The 24,237-nt window shown below is 44.0% G+C and overlaps 1 protein-coding gene across 5 annotated transcripts in view; it reads right to left on the bottom strand.

The window, feature by feature from the left end:
• The window catches only part of LOC128685179 (serine/threonine-protein kinase WNK3), a 638,681-nt gene that overhangs the window by 451,064 nt on the left and 163,380 nt on the right, over window positions 1–24,237 (bottom strand). Inside the window, exon 1 of one of the 5 annotated variants that reach the window (XM_070082760.1) lies at window positions 7,724–8,283. The exons of the other annotated variants lie outside the window; for them this stretch is intronic. Within the exon in view, the coding sequence (XP_069938861.1) occupies window positions 7,724–7,899 (176 nt within the window). The 5' untranslated portion in view covers window positions 7,900–8,283. Of the gene's footprint in view, window positions 1–7,723; window positions 8,284–24,237 lie in introns of those variants that run through there. 5 annotated transcript variants of the gene reach the window in all.

Here is a 24,237-nt window from a genome sequence, read left to right as displayed (position 1 = left end):
GTAAAAAAAAACTTTGATAAAGAATTCCTCCCAAAATGCTGGTGGATGTGTCTATAAGATTCCTTGTAAAATTTGAGATAAAGTTTATTACGGTCAAACTGGTAAAAGTCTCGAACTAAGATTAAAACAACATAAATATAGCATTAGAACTGGACAAGATTCCAATGCTCTAGTTATTCATATGAGAGATCACCACCATCATTACTCACACTACACCCATCCGTCACACTACCATCATCCGTCACACTACCATCATCCGTCACACTACCATCATCCGTCACACTACCATCATCCGTCACACTACCATCATCCGTCACACTACCATCATCCGTCACACTACCATCATCCGTCACACTACCACCATCCTTCACACTACCATCATCCGTCACACTACCATCATCCGTCACACTACCATCATCCGTCACACTACCATCATCCGTCACACTACCACCATCCTTCACACTACCATCATCCGTCACACTACCATCATCCGTCACACTACCATCATCCGTCACACTACCATCATCCGTCACACTACCATCATCCGTCACACTACCATCATCCGTCACACTACCATCATCCGTCACACTACCATCATCCGTCACACTACCATCATCCGTCACACTACCATCATCCGTCACACTACCATCATCCGTCACACTACCATCATCCGTCACACTACCATCATCCGTCACACTACCATCATCCGTCACACTACCATCATCCGTCACACTACCATCATCCGTCACACTACCATCATCCGTCACACTACCATCATCCGTCACACTACCATCATCCGTCACACTACCATCATCCGTCACACTACCATCATCCGTCACACTACCATCATCCGTCACACTACCATCATCCGTCACACTACCACCATCCTTCACACTACCACCATCCTTCACACTACCATCATCCGTCACACTACCATCATCCGTCACACTACCATCATCCGTCACACTACCATCATCCGTCACACTACCATCATCCGTCACAATACCACCATCCTTCACACTATCATCATCCGTCACAATACCACCATCCTTCACACTACCATCATCCGTCACACTACCATCATCCGTCACACTACCATCATCCGTCACACTACCATCATCCGTCACACTACCACCATCCTTCACACTACCATCATCCGTCACAATACCATCATCCGTCACAATACCATCATCCGTCACAATACCACCATCCTTCACACTACCATCATCCGTCACAATACCACCATCCTTCACACTATCATCATCCGTCACAATACCACCATCCTTCACACTACCATCATCCGTCACAATACCACCATCCTTCACACTACCATCATCCGTCACACTACCATCATCCGTCACACTACCACCATCCGTCACACTACCATCATCCGTCACAATACCATCATCCGTCACAATACCACCATCCTTCACACTACCATCATCCGTCACAATACCACCATCCTTCACACTACCATCATCCGTCACAATACCACCATCCTTCACACTACCCCCATCCTTCACACTACCACCACCATCATCCCTCACACTACACCCACCCTTCATACTACCACCATCATCCCTCACACTACACCCACCCTTCATACTACCACCATCATCCCTCACACTACACCCACCCTTCATACTACCACCATCATCCCTCACACTACACCCACCCTTCATACTACCACCATCATCCCTCACACTACACCCACCCTTCATACTACCATCATCATCCCTCACACTACACCCACCCTTCATACTACCACCATCATCCCTCACACTACACCCACCCTTCATACTACCACCATCATCCCTCACACTACACCCACCCTTCATACTACCACCATCATCCCTCACACTACACCCACCCTTCATACTACCACCATCATCCCTCACACTACACCCACCCTTCATACTACCACCATCATCCCTCACACTACACCCACCCTTCATACTACCACCATCATCCCTCACACTACACCCACCCTTCACACTACCACCATCATACCTCACACTACACCCACCCTTCATACTACCACCATCATCCCTCACACTACACCCACCCTTCATACTACCACCATCATCCCTCACACTACACCCACCCTTCACACTACCACCATCATCCCTCACACTACACCCACCCTTCATACTACCACCATCATACCTCACACTACACCCACCCTTCATACTACCACCATCATCCCTCACACTACACCCACCCTTCATACTACCACCATCATCCCTCACACTACACCCACCCTTCACACTACCACCATCATACCTCACACTACACCCACCCTTCATACTACCACCATCATCCCTCACACTATACCCACCCTTCATACTACCACCATCATCCCTCACACTACACCCACCCTTCATACTACCACCATCATCCCTCACACTACACCCACCCTTCATACTACCACCATCATCCCTCACACTACACCCACCCTTCATACTACCACCATCATCCCTCACACTACACCCACCCTTCATACTACCACCATCATCCCTCACACTACACCCACCCTTCACACTACCACCATCATACCTCACACTACACCCACCCTTCAAACTACCACCATCCTCCCTCACACTACACCCACCCTTCATACTACCACCATCATCCCTCACACTACACCCACCCTTCATACTACCATCATACCTCACACTACACCCACCCTTCACACTACCACCATCATCCCTCACACTACACCCACCCTTCATACTGCCACTATCATCCCTCACACTACACCCACCCTTCATACTACCACCATCATCCCTCACACTTCACCCACCCTTCACACTACCATCATCACCCCTCACACTACACCCAGCCTTCACACTACCACCATCATCCCTCACACTTCACCCAGCCTTCACACTACTACCATCATCCCCTCACACTACACCCAGCCTTCACACTACTACCATCATCCCTCACACTTCACCCAGCCTTCACACTACTACCATCATCCCCTCACACTACACCCAGCCTTCACACTACTATCATCCCTCACACTACACCCACCCTTCACACTACTACTATCATCCCTCACACTTCACCCACCCTTCATACTACTACCATCATCCCTCACACTACACCCAGCCTTCACACTACCACCATCATCCCTCACACTACACCCAGTCTTCACACTACTACCATCATCCCTCACACTACACCCACCCTTCACACTACCACCACCAACCATCACACATCACCATACTGACCCCAACAATTCAAGTTTTCCGTGGGTAACTTTGGATTAAGGTGGCCTTGGTTGTAATAATTTATTTGCACTTCATCTGCCCTAAGCGGCTTAACGCTCTAGTCTGGTAAAAAAAAATCTGAATTTAGTATATAAACTCGGAGTTTCGCTCCATTTAAAATTGGATGGGATATCGCATTTTATGCCACCGTCATTCTCACCACCGTTACTCAGAATCAACTACTTAACATGTCCGTTATCACGAGTAGGTCTTGTGGATAGAACCGCCATGTCCTGATGACAGAACGACCAGATCCTGATGACAGAACGACCAGGTCCTGATAGAACGACTAGGTCCTGATAGAACGACTAAGTCCTAATGAAAGAACGACCAGGTCTTGTGGATAGAACGACCAGGCCCTGATAGAACGACCAGGTCCTGTGGATAGAACGACTAGATCCTGTGGATAGAACGACCCGGTCCTGATAAAACGACCATTTCCTGAGAATAGAACGACCAGGTCCTGAGGATAGAACGATCAGGTCCTGAGGATAGAACGACCAGGTCCTGAGGATAGAACGACCATGTCCTGAGGATAGAACGACCAGGTCCTGAGGATAGAACGACCAGGTCCTGAGGATATGAAGACCATGTCCTAGTGAGTGATAATAACATATCCTGTGTAGTTGTACACTATAGTTATCCCCAGAGTTCTTGCTTGTGCTAGAGAAATACATGATACACACACACACATAAATACACACACACATACAATAAATACACACACACACACACACAAACGTGTGTGTGTGTGTATTTATTGTAACCACGAACGAGCGGTATTGCTCAATAACAACACTGTAACTAGCTAAGGACTCGAACCCATGCTGCTTTGGCCCGCCTCATGGTGAGCCATAACACATGACGCTCTAACCCACAGGACCACGCAATCCTACAAGAATGACGCACCCAGCCAAGCTAGGTGTTTTACCGTCATCAGAGGACATACGATAGTGTGAGTGCCTACCTGGAGGGTATTCCAGGATCAACGCCCCCGCGACCCGGTCCACGACCAGGCTTCCTGGTGGATCAGGGCCTGATCAACCAGGCTGTTACTGCTGGCCGTACGTAGTCAACGTACGAACCACAACCCGTCTGATCCGGCACCGACTTTAAGTATCTGTCCAACTCCCTCTTGAAGGCAGCCAGGGGCCTATTGGTAATTCCCCTTATGCTTGGTGGGAGGCTGTTGAACAGTCTTGGGCCGCGTATATTTATGGTGTTTTCTCTTAGTGTACCAATGGCGCCCCTACTTTTCATTGGGGGTATTCTGCATCGCCTGCCCATTCTTATACTTTCGTAGTGAGTGATTTGTGTGTGCAGATTCGGGCCCATTCCTTCTAGGATTTTCCAAGTGTAGATTATGATACATTTCTCTCGCCTGCGCTCCAGCAAGTACAAGTCAAGTGCTTCCAAGCGTTCCCAGTAGTTGAGGTGTTTGACAGAACTTATATGTGCAGTAAAGGTTCTCTGTACACTCTCTAGATCTGCAATTTCACCTGCTTTGAACGGAGATGTTAATGTACAGCAGTATTCCAGCCTAGAGAGAACAAGTGATTTGAAAAGGATCATCAATGGCTTGGCATCTCTTGTTTTGAACGTTCTCATTATCCATCTTATCATTTTATTTGCAGTTGTGATCGTGGCATTGTTGTGATCCTTGAAAGTGAGATCCTCAGACATTACCACTCCCAGGTCCCTCACATTATTTTTCCGCTCTATTGTATGATCAGAGTATGTAGAATACTCTGCTCTAGTTACTATCTCCTCCAGTTTTCCATAACGGAGTAGTTGGAATTTGTCCTCATTGAGCATCATATTATTTTCCGTTGCTATTTGGAAAACTTTGTTTATATCTTCTTGGAGGTTAACCGCGTCCTCAACAGATGACAGTCTCATACAGATCCTAGTATCATCTGCAAAGAATGACACGGTGCTGTGGATTACATCTCTGTCTATGTCTGATATGAGGATGAGGAACAGGATGGGGCCGAGTACTGTGCCTTGTGGAACAGAGCTTTTCACTATGGCAGCTTCCGATTTCATTCTACTCCCTGTGTGTGTGTGTCGTGCCGAATAAGTAAAACTAGCGATTTTGCCTTAAATAGCAACGCTCCTGTTGCCGAATAAAGCAAACGAAAATTTGGGTATGCAATAATTTCACAGAAATCATTCTGAACCTTACGAAAAAAATATATTTCATTGTATTTATTATTAAATAATCGTAAACTTATCTAAAACATATTTAGTTGGATTAGGCTAAATTAAACTGCGCTTGTTATAAGGTTAGGTAAGTTTTCTAAGGTTCTTTTGGTAAAAAATTATTTTCACACTAACATCAATGAAAAAAAAAAAAGACTTAATTTTAAACGAGTTCTTGATAATTGACCAATTTTACATATTCGGCACGACATATTATAATATATATATATATATATATATATATATATATATATATATATATATATATATATATATATTATTGAAGACACCAAGTGGTGAGATTCTCTAACAAGAACCTCAACCAGACGAGCTTTCTCTAAAGGCCACATACAATGACACTGTTATGGTTCCACAATAAAAAATATGGCCTCATTGCTTGAGTATATCGGAGAAGAGAAGAGCTCTCCTGGTAGAGCTCCTCAGGCAGGAAATTTTCTGTTGGCGGTCCCAAATTCCATCCTAGGCAAACGCTTGATCCAAAGACTATTAATATTAATGTAGCCCTGCGCCTTGCTGTCCCTATCCTCAACGGATACAGGTGTATCTGCAGCAGACCAGTTCTGATATCACGGTCGTGTTTGTTGTAATTCTGAGGGAAGGAATGCAAGGTATGAAGAGGTCAACATCATAAGAAGCCTTACCATAGCCCTATGCCCAGCAGTAAGGAAGGCACCCAACTATGCAGACACGATAGCAGGAAAAAAACGTCCAGCCGGAGACATCACCTGGGCAAATGGCAAGCTGATGGTGAGGAACTACACAAGTGCATCCACCTCACCAATCAGAAGTAAAGAAAATACAAGAAAATTTATCATCGATACACTTTCCCTTTTGACAGATTAGGAGACTATTATCTTGTGGAGAAAGTGCACATCCAAGTTCCTTAAAGAATTAGGTAAAATATTCATTAGAGAAACTACCGAATCCAGATCAGATTGCTTTCTATTCTAGCCCTCAAATGAAAGGTACCTTATAAATTCTTTCAGAATGTTTTCTTAAGTAATAGCTGTTTGTGGACGTTAATTCGGATAATAATGAGATCATTCTCGGAAAACAAGTTCGCATACACAAAACTTTTAACTATAGATCCTAATTTTTTTTCCTGTATTAAAGTTATTTTTTATGGCCATCTGGGTTATAATATTAGGAAAAAAAAATTAAATTACAAGACAGTTACACACAATTAAATTCATAATTTCTTTCAACCCATTTTTAAGTGGTAGCCATTTCTGGCTTAAGGATCCTGATATATGTCCTCATTGGGCAAGTGTAATGTATACTACACTTGTTCTAATTGTAATATTAAGTTTGTAGGAAGTACCTTCCAAAATTTATGCTAAATTTGTTTAGCTAGGGGACTGTCATACAGAAGTCATACTCCTCTGGTCAAAAAACATCCTTCATTTATATCAAAATTCATTCTGAACTTCGCAATCTTGTCTGGATTTAAGAATTGTATAAATATTGCATATACAACAGCTTAAATCTGGACTCAATTTCAATGACTCTGAAATTAAGTAATTTACTCCGAAATAATTTAAGTTTACCCTCTTTTTAGAGTATTAGTTTTCTGTTTATATTCAATGTTGTGGCTTGTCTTGGGGAGTAACAGTTTGATCTGTGTTGAGTATATAAACATCATTTTATTGCTTTGATGGTAACTCAGCTGTCGAATAGGTAAAACTTGCGATTTTGGCTTAAATAGCAACGCTCTTCTTGCCGAATAAGGCAAGCGAAAATTTCTGTATGCAATAATTTTGCAAAAATCATTCTGAACCTAACGAAAAAAAGTGTATTTCATTGTGTTCGTTTATTATTAATTGTAAACTTATCTAAGATATATTTAGTTGGATTAGGTTAAATTGAATTACGCTTATTATAATCAGGTTAGGTAAATTTTCTCAGGTTCTTTTGGTACAAAATTATTAATTTTTACATTAACATAAATGAAAAAATGTATCTTTAAACGTATAAGAGAAAATTTTAGAAAGGACTTAATTTTACACGAGTTCTTGTTAACTGACTAATTTTACCTATTCGGCACGCACCACACACACACACACACACACACACACACACACACACACACACACACACACACACACACACACACACACACACACACACACACACACACACACACACAACCAAGTAGGACACAATCTAGCTCTAATATGATACGCACACAGTAAGAGTGAGAATTATCAGAGGTGAGAAAGAATTACCTTTTGCGGTAGTGGTAATGTCTGGGGACAGAGCCCAGCCTGGTGCGGTTGCGGGGGCTAGACGTGCCCGCCCGTGACGTACCCGCCCACGAGTTGACCCGTGGCCGCCCGCACCCGCCCCGCCCCTCCATGTCCTCCTCCAGACCCACGCCCATACCCACGCAGCACACCCTCATGCCCTCCACCACCACCACCCACCGCCCACACGCCAGCAGGTGTGGCTGTTTCTGCAGGCGCCAAGACTGACGTCGTATCCAATGTCACATCTCTCACACTCGACCTCCATAGTGTTGGTACTGGGCGGTAGTGGGCGTGGACACGTGTGACCAGCCGCTGGCCACCTGTACACTAGTACCAGCTGCTCACCACCTCCACCGCACCAACCTGGGCGGGTGGGGGCACCTCTATACCCTGATACACCACTACACGTCTCTACGAAAAGCAATAGTAATATATTAACGTAAAGTGAGTTGGTGGTGAATGAAGGCGAGGTGAGGGCAGCCGCTGGGGAAGGTTGGTGACACCTCCAGCAAGACTTTCGTCTGTGATGGCTGACAGTGTGAGACTAGTGTGGCGCCGCGCACGCCACCCACCCTCTCTCCCGCGCCATCCACACCACGCCCGCCCACAACACTCCACCACAACATGCACGCCCACAACACATCACGCCATGCACGCCCACAACACACCACGCCATAAACGCCCACAACACTCCACACTTACACGCCCATAACCAAACGAACCAAGAATCCACTATCTTAAGCTATCAGAGGTCATCCTAACATAGTAATTTTTAAATGATAGTAACTCCAGGTCTGCTGCAACCAAATCTTTGAAGGTACCGTAAAATTAAATAAGAACATTACCCTGTTATGACAGTAACTTTTGTAAGGTTAAGTTATAAAGCACAACGGAAAAGCTAAAAGACTTTAAAATAGTCTGTCGCGTGAAAGAAAATGGGCAGCACTGTGCGCGGCAAGTATAACTATGATATTTCAACTATTCAAATCTTCAACAGTCAACCATTTGACTGTGTTTTCAACAGTGCCATGTTGTCTGTGGTTTAAAAGTACGGGCTGAAGTGACGCATTTTATAAGGTGTACTGAAAGCCGAATCCGCAGCAAAATATTTGCAAATCCACCATTATACCGAAGTCATGGGTAACCTGCAGGAGTGGTCAAAAAAAAAAAGTCTGTTTACCCTCAACTTGTATACAGTTGGCCAACACGCGGACTTCCTGGATACTATCAGATCAACTGTCCATCACTCCCGTCCATGATACGAGAAATTCTCAATTTCCTGAAAGTAATTTGTTACTCTCACGAAATAATGACAGGTGGGACAGGTGTTGACGAACGTGTATCAAGAGCAGCAGCACTCAGGGAAGGGAAGGTGCTGCACAAGGCAGGGGAGGACAAAACGTCGATCGCGCAGCAATTTTAGTAGATCGCTGGATAACTAACGATACATATTACAAAGACGAAACATAAATGTTGAATATAGCCTATCAAAGCGGAGATACTGAACACCTTAAAATTCTCTATCCACGTCGTCTACTGTCTCCAGTGTAAATGTCACCTCTGAGTTAGACAGAAAGCTTGCTGCACAGGCGAAACCTCTGGTCAATAAAGATACCCAAGTATTGCGTATGGAATAACAGGGGAAAAAAATGGGACATGCAACTTTGACCATCCCAAAAAAATGTAGCGACCTCCTGTCTAAAGGAGTGTGTCGTTCTTCTTCCTGTACTTTCTTTCACCCGAAAATGTGCCACTCCTCGGTCCTCCAGAAGCAGTGTTACAACATCGAGTGCCCTGCATACCATCTAAAAGGGACCAGGAGGCACAGACCCCACAAGACAAACAATAGTAGCTACGACAACCCAACTCCAGGTGATTTTTTAGAGGCAGGAAACGAAAAAAGAAAATGGAAGGAAATAACAAAAATAGTCCACCACCTTGGAGCCTTGTTGGACTGGAGGCGCAGCCAGTGGCCACCCATGGCCCTCCAGAATTACAACTACTGATGCCAATAACAAAATCCCCCCAACAAACACAGAATACAACCTCGTTCATATTTGCTAATATACAGGGCCTTAAGCCATCCACCAACAACAAAATACCTTTTATTAGTGGACTTCTAGTGGAGTCTAATGCAATGTTTGCAGCCTTCACAGAGACACAAAAGATCACTTTGACAGTGAAATATGGATAAGTGGTTACAACCTTTTTAGATGCGACAGAAAAAACAGGCAACAAGGGGGGGGGGGGTTGGCCTGTATGTCAAAGAGTCCCTTATCTGCACGGAGTTGCTGAACACCACAAATGAGGTAGTTGAAGTTCTATCAATAAAGATCGAGAACCAAAACCTAGTCATTGTGGTTGTATACAAGCCACCAGATGCAACCTCACAACAGTTCAAGGAACAGCTACTGAAAATCGATTACTGTTTGGAAAACCTTCCAGCTCCATCCCCAAACATCTTACTGCTTGGTGATTTCAACCTAAGGCATACAAAATGGAAGAATGTAGCAAATAATGTTATAGCTGAAACAATCCCCGGAGGTAGTGCAGATGAAAGGTCACACACACATGAGCTACTAAGTCTCTGCGAAAAACACACCTTAAGTCAGCAGATAGTGGAGCCAACAAGACTAGAAAACACACTTGACCTTATCTTCACAAATAATGAGGACCTGATAAGAGACATAAGAATATCAAAAACAACTAATTCCGATCACAATCTAATCGAAGTCCAGACGTACATGCATAGGGGTCCTGAACAGCAGAATGCATGTACCTGTGAAGGTGTCTTCACAAAATACAATTTCAACAACAAGAACATCAACTGGGACCAGGTAAACCATGTCCTAAACGAAACATGTTGGGAAAATGTCTTAAATGACATGGATCCAAACCAGTGCCTTGAAAGGATCAACTTCCTGGTAGCCGAAGCATGTTCTAGGCATATTGCCCTAAGAAAGAAGAAGAGCAGGAGTAAACTGGAGAGAAAAAGACGCTCCCTCTACAGAAGACGACGAAGAGTCACTGAGCTCCTCAGGAGTGCTAGAATATCTGATACACGAAAGGAGACGCTGACCAGGGAAGTGGAAACTATCGAACTTAAGCTAAATGACTCCTACAGGAACCAGGAGAGGCAGGAGGAGCTTAAAGCTATTAGTGAAATAGAAAGAAATTCAAAATATTTCTTTTCATATGCCAAAAACAAGGCAAATACCACATCTAGTATCGGGCCCTTACTCAGACAGGATGGGACTTACACAGATGACAACAAGGAAATGAGTGAAATATTGAAATCCCAGTACGACTCTGTGTTTAGTGAACCACTAATCGGTCTGAGGATCGACGACCCAAATGATTTCTTCATGAATGAGCCTCAAAACTCCATGAATGTATGCCAGATTTCCGACATTACCCTAACTCCGATAGATTTCGAAAAAGCCATTGACAACATGCCTATGCACTCAGCCCCGGGCCCAGACTCGTGGAACTCTGTTTTCATTAAGAACTGCAAGAAACCCCTCTCGCGTGCCCAAAGTACACTATGGAGGAGGAGCTTGGACATGGGTGAAATTCCACAGTCACTTAAAACAACGGATATAGCCCCACTCCATAAAGGTGGCAGCAAAGCATTAGCTAAGAACTATAGACCAATAGCTCTGACGTCCCACATCATAAAAATCTTTGAGTGTTAAGAAGCAGGATTGCAAATCACCTGGATTCCCAAAATCTGCACAATCCAGGGCAACATGGGTTCAGGGCAGGTCGCTCCTGCCTCTCACAACTACTGGATCACTATGACATGGCCTTGGATGCACTGGAAGAAAATCAGAATGCAGATGTAATATACACAGACTTTGCAAAAGCATTTGACAAATGTGATCATGGCGTAATAGCCCATAAAATACGTGCTAAAGGAATAACTGGGAAAGTGGGGAGATGGATCTTCAACTTCCTAACAAATCGAACACAAAGAGTAGTGGTCAACAGAGTTAAATCGGAGGCTGCCATAGTGAAGAGCTCTGTTCCACAAGGCACAGTACTCGCCCCCATCTTATTCCTTATCCTCATATCAGACATAAACAGAGATATACACCACAGCACCGTATCATCCTTTGCGGATGATACTAGGATCTGCATGAGGCTGTCATCTGCTGAGGACGCGGTTAACCTCCAAGTGGGCAACGGTAAACAATATGATGTTCAATGAGGACAAATTCCAACTACTCCGTTATGGAAAACTGGAGGAGATAATAACTAGAACAGAGTATACTACTGACTCCGGCCATACAATAGAGCAGAAAACTAATGTAAGGGACCTAGGAGTAGTAATGTCTGAGGATCTCACTTTCAAGGATCACAACAGTGCCACGATCGCACGTGCAAAGAAAATGATAGGATGGATAATGAGAACTTTCAAAACGAGAGATGCCAAGCCCATGATGATCCTTTTCAAATCACTTGTTCTCTCTAGGCTGGAATACTGCTGTACATTAACATCTCCATTCAAAGCAGGTGAAATCGCAGATCTAGAGAGTGTACAGAGATCCTTTACTGCACGTATAAGTTCTGTCAAGCACCTTAACTACTGGGAACGCTTGGAAGCACTTGACTTGTACTCGTTGGAACGCAGGAGGGAGAGATATATCATAATCTACACTTGGAAAATCTTGGAAGGAATGGTCCCAAATCTGCACACAGAAATCACTCCCTACGAAAGTAAAAGACTGGGCAGGCGATGCAAAATGCCCCCAATAAAAAGTAGGGGCGCCATTGGTACACTAAGGGAAAAACACCATAAGTGTCCGGGGCCCAAAACTGTTCAACAGCCTCCCATCAAGCATTACGGGAATTACCAATAAACCCCTGGCTGCCTTCAAGAGAGAGCTGGACAGATACCTAAAGTCGGTGCCGGATCAGCCGGGCTGTGGCTCGTACGTTGGACTGCGTGCGGCCAGCAGTAACAGCCTAGTTGATCAGGCCCTGATCCATCGGGAGGCCTGGTCATGGACCGGGCCGCGGGGGCGTTGATCCCCGGAATAACCTCCAGGTAACCTCCAGGTACCTCCAGGTATGTGTCTTATTTATCAATGATCTATATATGCTGAACAGTTACAGTGTTACTACAGTTATCAACGAGCGGGTTTCAGGTTTAGCGACGCTATAGCTTGTAAAAACACAAATGTGCTTCACATTTGGTGAAAACGTAAACATTAAATGATACTGCATTAAACATGGCCTCATTTTTAAAACGAACATATCTGAACCAGAGAATGAAATTTTCTCTCCAACGACATTTAATAATTTAAATGTCGTGGCAGACGACTTTTAAATTCATTGGCTCGGATTATTAAATTCGAGTCCCTGGATTTAGTAATCCAGGGACACGGAAGAAATTTTTTTTATTCTACTTGAAGAAAAATATCCTTATGTCAAAACAGTACCATATACTGCACTCGACAGTATTTTCTGGCTCAACATAATGTTGTGAGGCAATACTCTCGCACATAAAAATTATCGAATAAAAATACCAATTCAAACTCTGACGATTACCACATGGTTGTTTGATGGTAGCAGCCAGTACCTCGGATCAAGACCTCATGCAGGGAAAAGCATCACAACAGTAAAGCTCTTCCTAAACCTAAAATATATTTCTAGGTTAAAAATTAATTTATATTACACATGCATCTGCAATATATTTACATTGTTACTTCATTTGATTCTTTATTCGCTCCTTCTCAATATTATATATATATATATATATATATATATATATATATATATATATATATATATATATATATATATATATATATATATATATATATATATATATACACACACACACAAATAACCCGCACATAAGGGAGAAGCTTACGACCGACGACGTTTCGGTCCGACTTGGACCATTGACAAAGTCACACGTCCATGGTCAAGTCGGACCGAAACGTCGTCGTAAGCTTCTCTCTTTTATGTGCGGGTTATTTGTGTATCGTTCCAGTCACGGTATTGTGCCTTTTTGTTATATATATATATATATATATATATATATATATATATATATATATATATATATATATATATATATATATATATATATATATATATATCCGAATAGGTAAAACTGGCCAATTAGCAAGAACTCGTTTAAAACTAGGTCCTTTCCAACATTTCCTCTTATACGTTTAGATATATTTTTTCATGTATGTTAATGCAAAAATTAACGATTTTGTACCAAAAGAACCTTAGAAAACTTACCTAACCTTATTATAACAAGCGCAATTTAATTTAGCCAAATCCAACTAAATATAATTTATATATGTTTGCAATAATTTAACAACAAATACAATGAAATATACATTTTCCTTTAGATTCAGAATGACTTTTGTGAAATTATTACATACATAAATTTTCGCTTGCCCTATTCGGCAAGAAGTGCGTTGCTATTTAAGCCAAAATAGCACGTTCAATTATTCGGCACGAAGTACGTACGTACACACACACACACACACACACATATATATATATATATATATATATATATATATATATATATATATATATATATATATATATATATATATATATATATGAGCGAGCCCGCGAGAGACCCCTTCAACGCTGCTTTTTAGACGTACCCTAAACATTGCTAGGTAAACACCGTGAACACTGCTAGGTAGACACCCACAACACTGCTAGGTAGACACCCTGAACACTTCTAGGTAGACACCCACAACACTGCTAGGTAGACACCCACAACACTGCTAGGTAGACACCCTCAACACTGCTAGGTAGACACCCACAACACTGCTAGGTAGACACCCTCAACACTGCTATGTAGATACCCTCAACACCGCTGGGAAGACACCCTCAACACTGCTAGGTAGACACCCTCAACACTGCTATGTAGATACCCTCAACACCGCTGGGAAGACACCCACAACACTGCTAGGTAGACACCCTCAACACTGCTATGTAGATACCCTCAACACCGCTGGGAAGACACCTTCAACACTGCTAGGTAGACACCCTCAACAATGCTAGGTAGACACCCTAAACACTGCTTGGTAAACACCCTTGACACTACTAAGTCTACTAAGTCTACTAAGTAGACACCCTCAACACTGCTAGCTAGACACCCTCAACACTGCTAGGTAGACACCCTCAACACTGCTAGGTAGACACCCTAAACACTGCTAGGTAGACACCCTCAACACTGCTAGGTAGACACCCTCAACACTGCTAGGTAGACACCCTCAACACTGCTAGGTAGACACCCTCAACACTGCTAGGTAGACACCCTCAACACTGCTAGGTAGACACCCTCAACACTGCTAGGTAGACACTCAACATTGCTAGGTAGACACTCTCAACATTACTGGGAGGACACTCAACACTTCTAGGTAGACACCCTCAACAATGCTAGGTAGACACCCTCAACAATGCTGGGAAGACACCCTCAACACTGCTAGGTAGACACCCTCAACACTGCTAGGTAGACACTCAACATTGCTAGGTAGACACTCTCAACATTACTGGGAGGACACTCAACACTTCTAGGTAGACACCCTCAACAATGCTAGGTAGACACCCTCAACAATGCTGGGAAGACACACTCAACACTGCTAGGTAGACACTCTCAACACTGTTAGGTAGACACCCTGAACACTGCTAGTTAGACATCCTCAACAATGCTAGGTAGACACCCTCAACAATGCTGGGAAGACACACTCAACACTGCTAGGCAGACACCCTCAACAATGTTATGTAGACACGCTCAACAATGCTGGGAAGACACACTCAACACTGCTAGATAAACACCCTCAACAATGCTGGGTAGACACCCTCAACAATGCTAGGTAGACACCCTCACAAATGCTAGGTAGACACTCTCAACACTGCTAGGTAGACACCCTCAACACTATGTAGACACCCTCAACACTGCTAGGTAGACACCCTCAACACTATGTAGACACCCTCAACACTATGTAGACACCCTCAACAATGCTAGATAGACACCCTCAGCAATGCTAGATAGACACCCTCAACAATGCTAGATAGACACCCTCAACAATGCTAGATAGACACCCTCAACATTGCTAGGGAGACACTCAACATTGCTAGGTAGACACCCCCAACATTGCTGGGAAGACTCAACACTGCTAGGTAGACACCCCCAACATTGCTAAGTAGACACCCTCAACAATGCTGGGAAGACACACTCAACACTGCCAGGCAGACACTCTCAACACTGGTAGGTAGACACTCTCAACACTGCTAGGTAGACAACATGAACACTGCTGGTAAGACACACTCAACACTGCTAGGTAGACACCCTGAACAATGCTGGGAAAACACCCTCAACACTGCTAGGTAGACACCCTCAATAATGCTGGGTAGAGACCCTGAACAATGCTAGGTAGACACCCTCACCAATGCTAGGTAGACACCCTCAACAATGCTAGGCAGACACCCTCAACAATGCTAGGTAGACACCCTCAACAATGCTAGGTAGACACCCTCGACAATGCTAGGTAGACACCCTCAACAATGCTAGGTAGACACCCTCACCAATGCTAGGTAGACACCCTCAACACTGCTAGGTAGACACCCTCACCAATGCTAGGTAGACACCCTCGACAATGCTAGGTAGACACCCTCAACAATGCTAGGCAGACACCCTCAACAATGCTAGGTAGACACCCTCAACAATGCTAGGTAGACACCCTCGACAATGCTAGGTAGACACCCTCAACAATGCTAGGTAGACACCCTCAACAATGCTAGGTAGACACCCTCAACAATGCTAGGTAGACACCTTCGACAATGCTAGGTAGACACCCTCGACAATGCTAGGTAGACACCCTCGACAACGCTAGGTAGACACCCTAGACAATGCTAGGTAGACACCCTCAACAATGTTAGGTAGACACCCTCAACACTGCTAGGTAGACACCCTCAACACTGCTAGGTAGACACCCTCAACACTGCTAGGTAGACACCCTCAACACTGCTAGGTAGACACCCTCAACACTGCTAGGTAGACACCCTCAACACTGCTAGGTAGACACCCTCAACACTGCTAGGTAGACACCCTCAACACTGCTACGTAGACACCCTCAACACTGCTACGTAGACACTCTCAACATTACTGGGAGGACACTCAACACTTCTAGGTAGACACCCTCAACAATGCTAGGTAGACACCCTCAACAATGCTAGGAAGACACCCTCAACACTGCTAGGTAGACACCCTCAACACTGCTAGGTAGACACTCAACATTGCTAGGTAGACACTCTCAACATTACTGGGAGGACACTCAACACTTCTAGGTAGACACCCTCAACAATGCTAGGTAGACACCCTCAACAATGCTGGGAAGACACACTCAACACTGCTAGGTAGACACTCTCAACACTGTTAGGTAGACACCCTGAACACTGCTAGGTAGACATCCTCAACAATGCTAGGTAGACACCCTCAACAATGCTGGGAAGACACACTCAACACTGCTAGGCAGACACCCTCAACAATGTTATGTAGACACGCTCAACAATGCTGGGAAGACACACTCAACACTGCTAGATAAACACCCTCAACAATGCTGGGTAGACACCCTCAACAATGCTAGGTAGACACCCTCACAAATGCTAGGTAGACACTCTCAACACTGCTAGGTAGACACCCTCAACACTATGTAGACACCCTCAACACTGCTAGGTAGACACCCTCAACACTATGTAGACACCCTCAACACTATGTAGACACCCTCAACAATGCTAGATAGACACCCTCAGCAATGCTAGATAGACACCCTCAACAATGCTAGATAGACACCCTCAACAATGCTAGATAGACACCCTCAACATTGCTAGGGAGACACTCAACATTGCTAGGTAGACACCCCCAACATTGCTGGGAAGACTCAACACTGCTAGGTAGACACCCCCAACATTGCTAAGTAGACACCCTCAACAATGCTGGGAAGACACACTCAACACTGCCAGGCAGACACTCTCAACACTGGTAGGTAGACACTCTCAACACTGCTAGGTAGACAACATGAACACTGCTGGTAAGACACACTCAACACTGCTAGGTAGACACCCTGAACAATGCTGGGAAAACACCCTCAACACTGCTAGGTAGACACCCTCAATAATGCTGGGTAGAGACCCTGAACAATGCTAGGTAGACACCCTCACCAATGCTAGGTAGACACCCTCAACAATGCTAGGCAGACACCCTCAACAATGCTAGGTAGACACCCTCAACAATGCTAGGTAGACACCCTCGACAATGCTAGGTAGACACCCTCAACAATGCTAGGTAGACACCCTCACCAATGCTAGGTAGACACCCTCAACACTGCTAGGTAGACACCCTCACCAATGCTAGGTAGACACCCTCGACAATGCTAGGTAGACACCCTCAACAATGCTAGGCAGACACCCTCAACAATGCTAGGTAGACACCCTCAACAATGCTAGGTAGACACCCTCGACAATGCTAGGTAGACACCCTCAACAATGCTAGGTAGACACCCTCAACAATGCTAGGTAGACACCCTCAACAATGCTAGGTAGACACCTTCGACAATGCTAGGTAGACACCCTCGACAATGCTAGGTAGACACCCTCGACAACGCTAGGTAGACACCCTAGACAATGCTAGGTAGACACCCTCAACAATGTTAGGTAGACACCCTCAACACTGCTAGGTAGACACCCTCAACACTGCTAGGTAGACACCCTCAACACTGCTAGGTAGACACCCTCAACACTGCTAGGTAGACACCCTCAACATTGCTAGGTAGACACCCTCGACAATGCTAGGTAGACACCCTCAACACTGCTAGGTAGACACCCTCGACAATGCTAGGTAGACACCCTCAACAATGCTAGGTAGACACCCTCAACACTGCTAGGTAGACACAACACTGCTAGGTAGACACCCTCAACACTGCTAGGTAGACACTCAACACTGCTAGGTAGACACCCTCAACAATGCTAGTTAGACCCCTCACACCACAATCCAATATCCACCCTGATTGTAGCTACCTGCGATCGACTGGTCACGCAAACTCCCCAGCAAACACGCAAACATATAAAACCTCTACTCCTTTTCATTTTATCAACCTCGTGCACAACGTTAATCAACCTTAGTCACAAATAAAATTCATAAACATTTTTAATACACAACAGCAAATGTAAATAAGCAAGCATCTGCAAGCAAGCACCTACATACGTTAGCGTCTGTACTGCGTGTGTAAGTACGAGCGAGCACACTATGGAATTCAATGTAGGCGCTTGAGTGGAGGTGATGAGTGCACGGATGTAGGGGGTGGTGCACTCCAGTGCGAAGAGTGCCACCAGTTTCACCGTCATTAGCACACCACTCACTCTCCCCCTCGCCACTCCACCCTCAACACACTCGCAGTAGTCTTAGCCAAGGATCTTCTTTGAAAGATATAATTTAATCCATAAATCTCAACATGGTTTTATGAAAGGACGTTCTTGCCAAATAAATGTACTAACCTTTTTCACTAATGTATCGGATGCAGGAAGCCAAGAATACGTTACTGAATATATGGGTTTCACTGAAGAACTCAAAAGGGATACTGTATACAAAAACGATTATCGTATAGCACGAAAGGAACACGTGTAAGATATGTTAGTAATTATGTTGGTTGGCCATTCTTTCAAAGAACACATTAATAAAACATGGGAAATAGTGCTAGGGGTAAAGCCATTCAAATCACCTGTGCTCTCTCGTTTAAGAGTATAGTTCAGTTCAGACGGCCCCTTTCAGAGCAGGAGTGATTATCAGAGCTGGAACAGATACAAAGATTTACGGCCTGCATAGAGCCAATAAAATTTTTACATTACTGGGAATGCCTCCAAGTCCTAAATATGTACTCAATGGAGTGATGAGAGAGATGCAATAAAATATATGCGTGGAAAGTACTTGAGCGCTTAGATCCAAATCTGTACACTGCCATAACATACTGGAGTGAGAGATATGGCAGAAGTGTAAAATAAACCCGTTGAAAAGGGGGAGCGCCGTGGATACAATCAGGGAGTACTATATCAACATACGTGCCCCCAGACTATTCAACATCTTACCAGAAGATATCAGAAACACTGCTGAAACAAGTGTAGAAGTCAAGAGAAAACTGGACAAATATCTCCAAAAAGGGCCATATCAACCAAGCTGTGATGGATATGTAGGCCAGCGGTCCACCAAGACCAACAGCCTGGTTGACTAGGTAAACAGACGAGCTTGACCCAAGTCTGGGCATCTAAAGTACTCGAAACTTTAATGAAGTCCCACACAGGAGACTTTATGAGAGCAGTGGCACATCTATAGGAGAAATTATCAACTGGGTCGAGTCGTGGCTGACCAACAGGGAACAATATGCCCTTGGTAGGGTCTCATATACATTATGATGCTCAATTCTGGTTTCCGTATTAAAGAATAAATCTAAATATGCTGGAAAATATACAGAAAAGGCTAACAAAGTTGATTCCATGTATCAGAAACCTTTCCTACGAAAACAGACTGAAGGCACTAAATCTGCACTTTCTGTTAAGACGTAGAATTAGGGAAAGGGGATGTGAAGTATACAAATTGAAACCGACATAAAGAGGAAATAAATAACGTACTGAAAATGTCTAACCAAGACAGGACTCACAGCAGTGGACTTAAACTGTATAAGTATAAACTGAGAAAGTATATAGGAAGGCACTGGCAAGGCAATAAAGTTGTAGATGAGTGCAACAAATTCCCAGGTAGCGTCACTGTGGCAAGCATTTTGGGTAGCTTTAAATGTACAGTGGACGGGTACGTGAGTGAGAGTTGGACCTGCCTAATACCAGCCAATAGCCTACTGCAGTATTCCTTCATTATGTTCTTAACCAAGAGTTTTCTTAACCAAGGGCTTCCTTATCTAAAGGTTCCACAACCAAATGAGTTATGGGACTCGACGAAAATCTAGCTAGAGAGAACATGGGAGTTAAAGAGGGAGGGTGACTCACCAGAATGTCAGAGTGAAATAATTCAAGCCCCCGGGTCAGCTGTAACTTGCGTCTTTTGTTTACGTAGATCAACTGTAACCTGTACCTTTTGTAAACCGTGTCTACTGTTTACCTTAGTGAGCTGTTAGCTATATTTACTATTTAAAATTAATCAACTAGTAACTCGATGCTGACGATTAAACCCAAATCATTGGTGACGCTAACAAACTAATCTACGTAAAAATGGATCAATAATCTTTATACACTTATTTAAGTTGTGAAAATCACTTAGTTAAATCTCTTCACGTGTGACAACGAAAGCCTCTTCTGAATTACTTCAATTCATCTATGCTGATATTTAACTGCCTTACAAACTTATGCCGAACTCTGTACTATTTTAATTACGTCCACTGAGGTACAGGAAACTGGGGTTGTGCAATATGGGGATATCTAATACTTAATCCAAAGAAGCAAAACAGACAAGCCCTATCACCGGAATCGAGGGCTCTCAGGCTGAATGGTCAATGGTCAAACCAGACTGTTTGTGCTAGCCCACATAGCTACAACAAACAGCTTTTTCAAAACTTATATTTTCTCCGGCAATATTTTTGTTATCCTGTCAGGATATTCTGTCCCAAAGCTACTCTTCCTAAAATCTTTCGCCAGATTTTGATAACATGTTCAGTTCCTTCTCTCCGTTCCTTTCTTTATATAAAGGTGTGAAAGGTAGGGTGGAGGGGACGTGTACGTACGTGCACGCACGCGCACACACACAGCAGCTATGACTCGACCCCAGCAACCACAAATATGCGAGTACACACACATACACAGTGGTATTGGGTGGAGGGGCCATACACTGTACGATGTGTGTGTGGAGGGGTATGTACAATGTATAGTGCAGGATGGAGACCTCCCACAATGACAGCAGAATGCCTGACATTCTACCATGAACAGCATTTCCGGAGTCGGCGTTTTATTCCTGTCATTCCACATAATTTCTGAATAGAAACTGTACAATAAAAACTGTTACTCCCCCACCCACCTCCACCGACCACACACCCCATAAAGCCAGTGAAGAGGACCTACTGACTGCCAACAAACATATCAAAAGTAACAGAAGACGAGGGACAAGACTGGCGTAGACTGTGTGCTGCAGAGGCTACCCCCTCGTGTATTTTTTTGAGGGATGGAGGAAGGGAGGGGGGAGCAGCAGCAGCATCTCCGCCGCCTCCGCCTCCTCCGCCGCCGCCGCCGCCGCAGCAGCAGCAGCAGCAGCAGCAGCAGCAGCAGCAGCAGCCGCAGCAGCCGCAGCAGCCGCAGCAGCCGCAGCAGCCGCAGCAGCCGCAGCAGCCGCCGCCGCCAATTGTCAAAGGCACTTGTGCTACATGTAAGATCAACATCAATACACTGAGGTTTGGTTTATTTTACTTATGAACTGCACGTTCAATAAGGTTGCATGCAACTATGACGACATCTGCCAGTATTTGTGTAATCCCTAAAATAGGGATTTAAGAGGGAGATGCAGCTCTCGGTGCATATACAACACTGATATGCAGCAGAGACCGTATAATTATCAACATATTAAGCAGGGACAATATGTCATGTACTGCCAGACGTTAGCCCCGATTATTTAATTACCTCTTTGGCAACTGAGTGTACCTAAATATAACTCAGTAAAATTACATTAGCAAATGTAAAATTTCACTGTCCGTGTGCAATTATATATAAGTAAACCCAAGATAAGTATTAATATTAGAACGGCTGTAAGTAAATAGCTAAGACACAACCTGTCACTGTTTAGATCAAGCAAAAACCAACGCATTGTAAAGCGTGAAAAAATGAATGCTTTATTAAAGGACAGCTTGTATGTGAAGTAGGAAAGAAAGGGGTGTGAGATCAAGGTAAGCAACTGATGATGCAGTATAACAGGAGCAGACAGCTTTAGTTCCTACAATGTAACCATCAGGCCGGCTGGAAGTCTTGAGTCTGGTTCAAACTGTGACTAACAGCTGTATGAATAGTGTCATAGAGGACTTGGCGGTCCTGCACTTGAAGTACTGTACCCTGAAGTTACTCTCAGTGGTAGTTTGCCCCATCAATATTTCACACCACATTTCCTACAATAGTGTAATTATAATTAATTTAATATTATATGACTCGGTATATTCTTTTAATCCAGATCTATGAATTTCCCGTTCTTTATACATTATTATTACTCTTGTAGTTATAGATTTCTTTGTATCATGCTAGATTTTATGACTTTTTCTGTATTTGTGAAAGTTTCCACCTGTGCGGTGGAAGCTTGCTTGAGAATCTAAACGTAGTGAAACATATTAGCAACTAATTAGTGATAAATGAGGATTAAGTCATTGACCCAGAGGGGAAGTTGTGGGGATCTAGCACTTACTGCCTGACAAACGGTCCGCACATCTGAACACCACAGCCATCACACCGGAACACCACCCTGGCCTCCATCTGTCTCGAACGTCCCGCCTCCCTCCACGGCCTCGAGTACCTCCCGAACAACCCTGCCCCTGATACCTCCAGGAACCCACACTTCTAACATTTTCTCGGCTCCATGCACACCTCCCTCACCCCCTCTTCAACCGGAACTCTACACCTAGGCGTACCGAACTCTATGATCCCTCCTTACGCAAGACAGGAGTCGAACGCTATCTTTAACCACGTAATAACCCACCAGGGTGGGCTGCTGCCCAAATTATTGTATCCAACAATTCTACCATATAACTCAAATTATGGGTTATACAAGCTCGATAGCTATTTAGTAGTCTATTGTACACAATCTTACAAAATCACAGGATTGCTCATTATGCCAGTTAGTTTCAGGATGGATTGGTGGGGCTCGACCAGTGTCTACGCACCAATCATGCTAATCTTTCGTGAATGGTGGCGTACTATATAACCCGCTTAGCTGTTACTGTGCCATACGTGGACAGGTACACAAGATTAAGTGATAGTATACACAGTGGGATTAAGGGATATTCGAAGAGGAAATTTGGATCATAGAATTATCGGAATGGTATAGAAAATTCCCAAATAAGGCATATTAAGTTATACCTGGTAGACAATAATTAGGAATATATGAAGAGAGACTTCTGAGTACTTGGGAACATTCTATAACCCCAGACTACGGCATTTAAACGGACAAAAGAGTACTATTCATTTTGCTTGTATTAATTAAAGTTACACAGAATTATAGCAATCCATAAGTATATTATCCACTGTAAACGTATTTTCTCAAGTCACATGGCCTGTTCTAAGAGACTAGAGAAAGCTTGGGGCTGGCTATTATATCTTCTAATTTCCTGTTCCTTGACTTCTGAAAACCCGGAGGCCCTCTCCTACCCCATATGGGGGGAAGGGACGGGAAAGGTGGAGCGGGCCGTACACCATTACCTCACATTCAGAGTGAGGCTATGGCTGGTGTCAACCCGCACTGCGCTACACTGAGGAAA

The sequence above is a fragment of the Cherax quadricarinatus genome, chromosome 8 (genome assembly GCF_038502225.1).
Source record: "Cherax quadricarinatus isolate ZL_2023a chromosome 8, ASM3850222v1, whole genome shotgun sequence".
In the NCBI taxonomy this organism is placed as follows: domain Eukaryota; kingdom Metazoa; phylum Arthropoda; class Malacostraca; order Decapoda; family Parastacidae; genus Cherax; species Cherax quadricarinatus.
The sequence above is the reverse complement of the archived record's forward strand: the minus strand, read 5'-3'. Positions and strand labels throughout refer to the sequence as shown.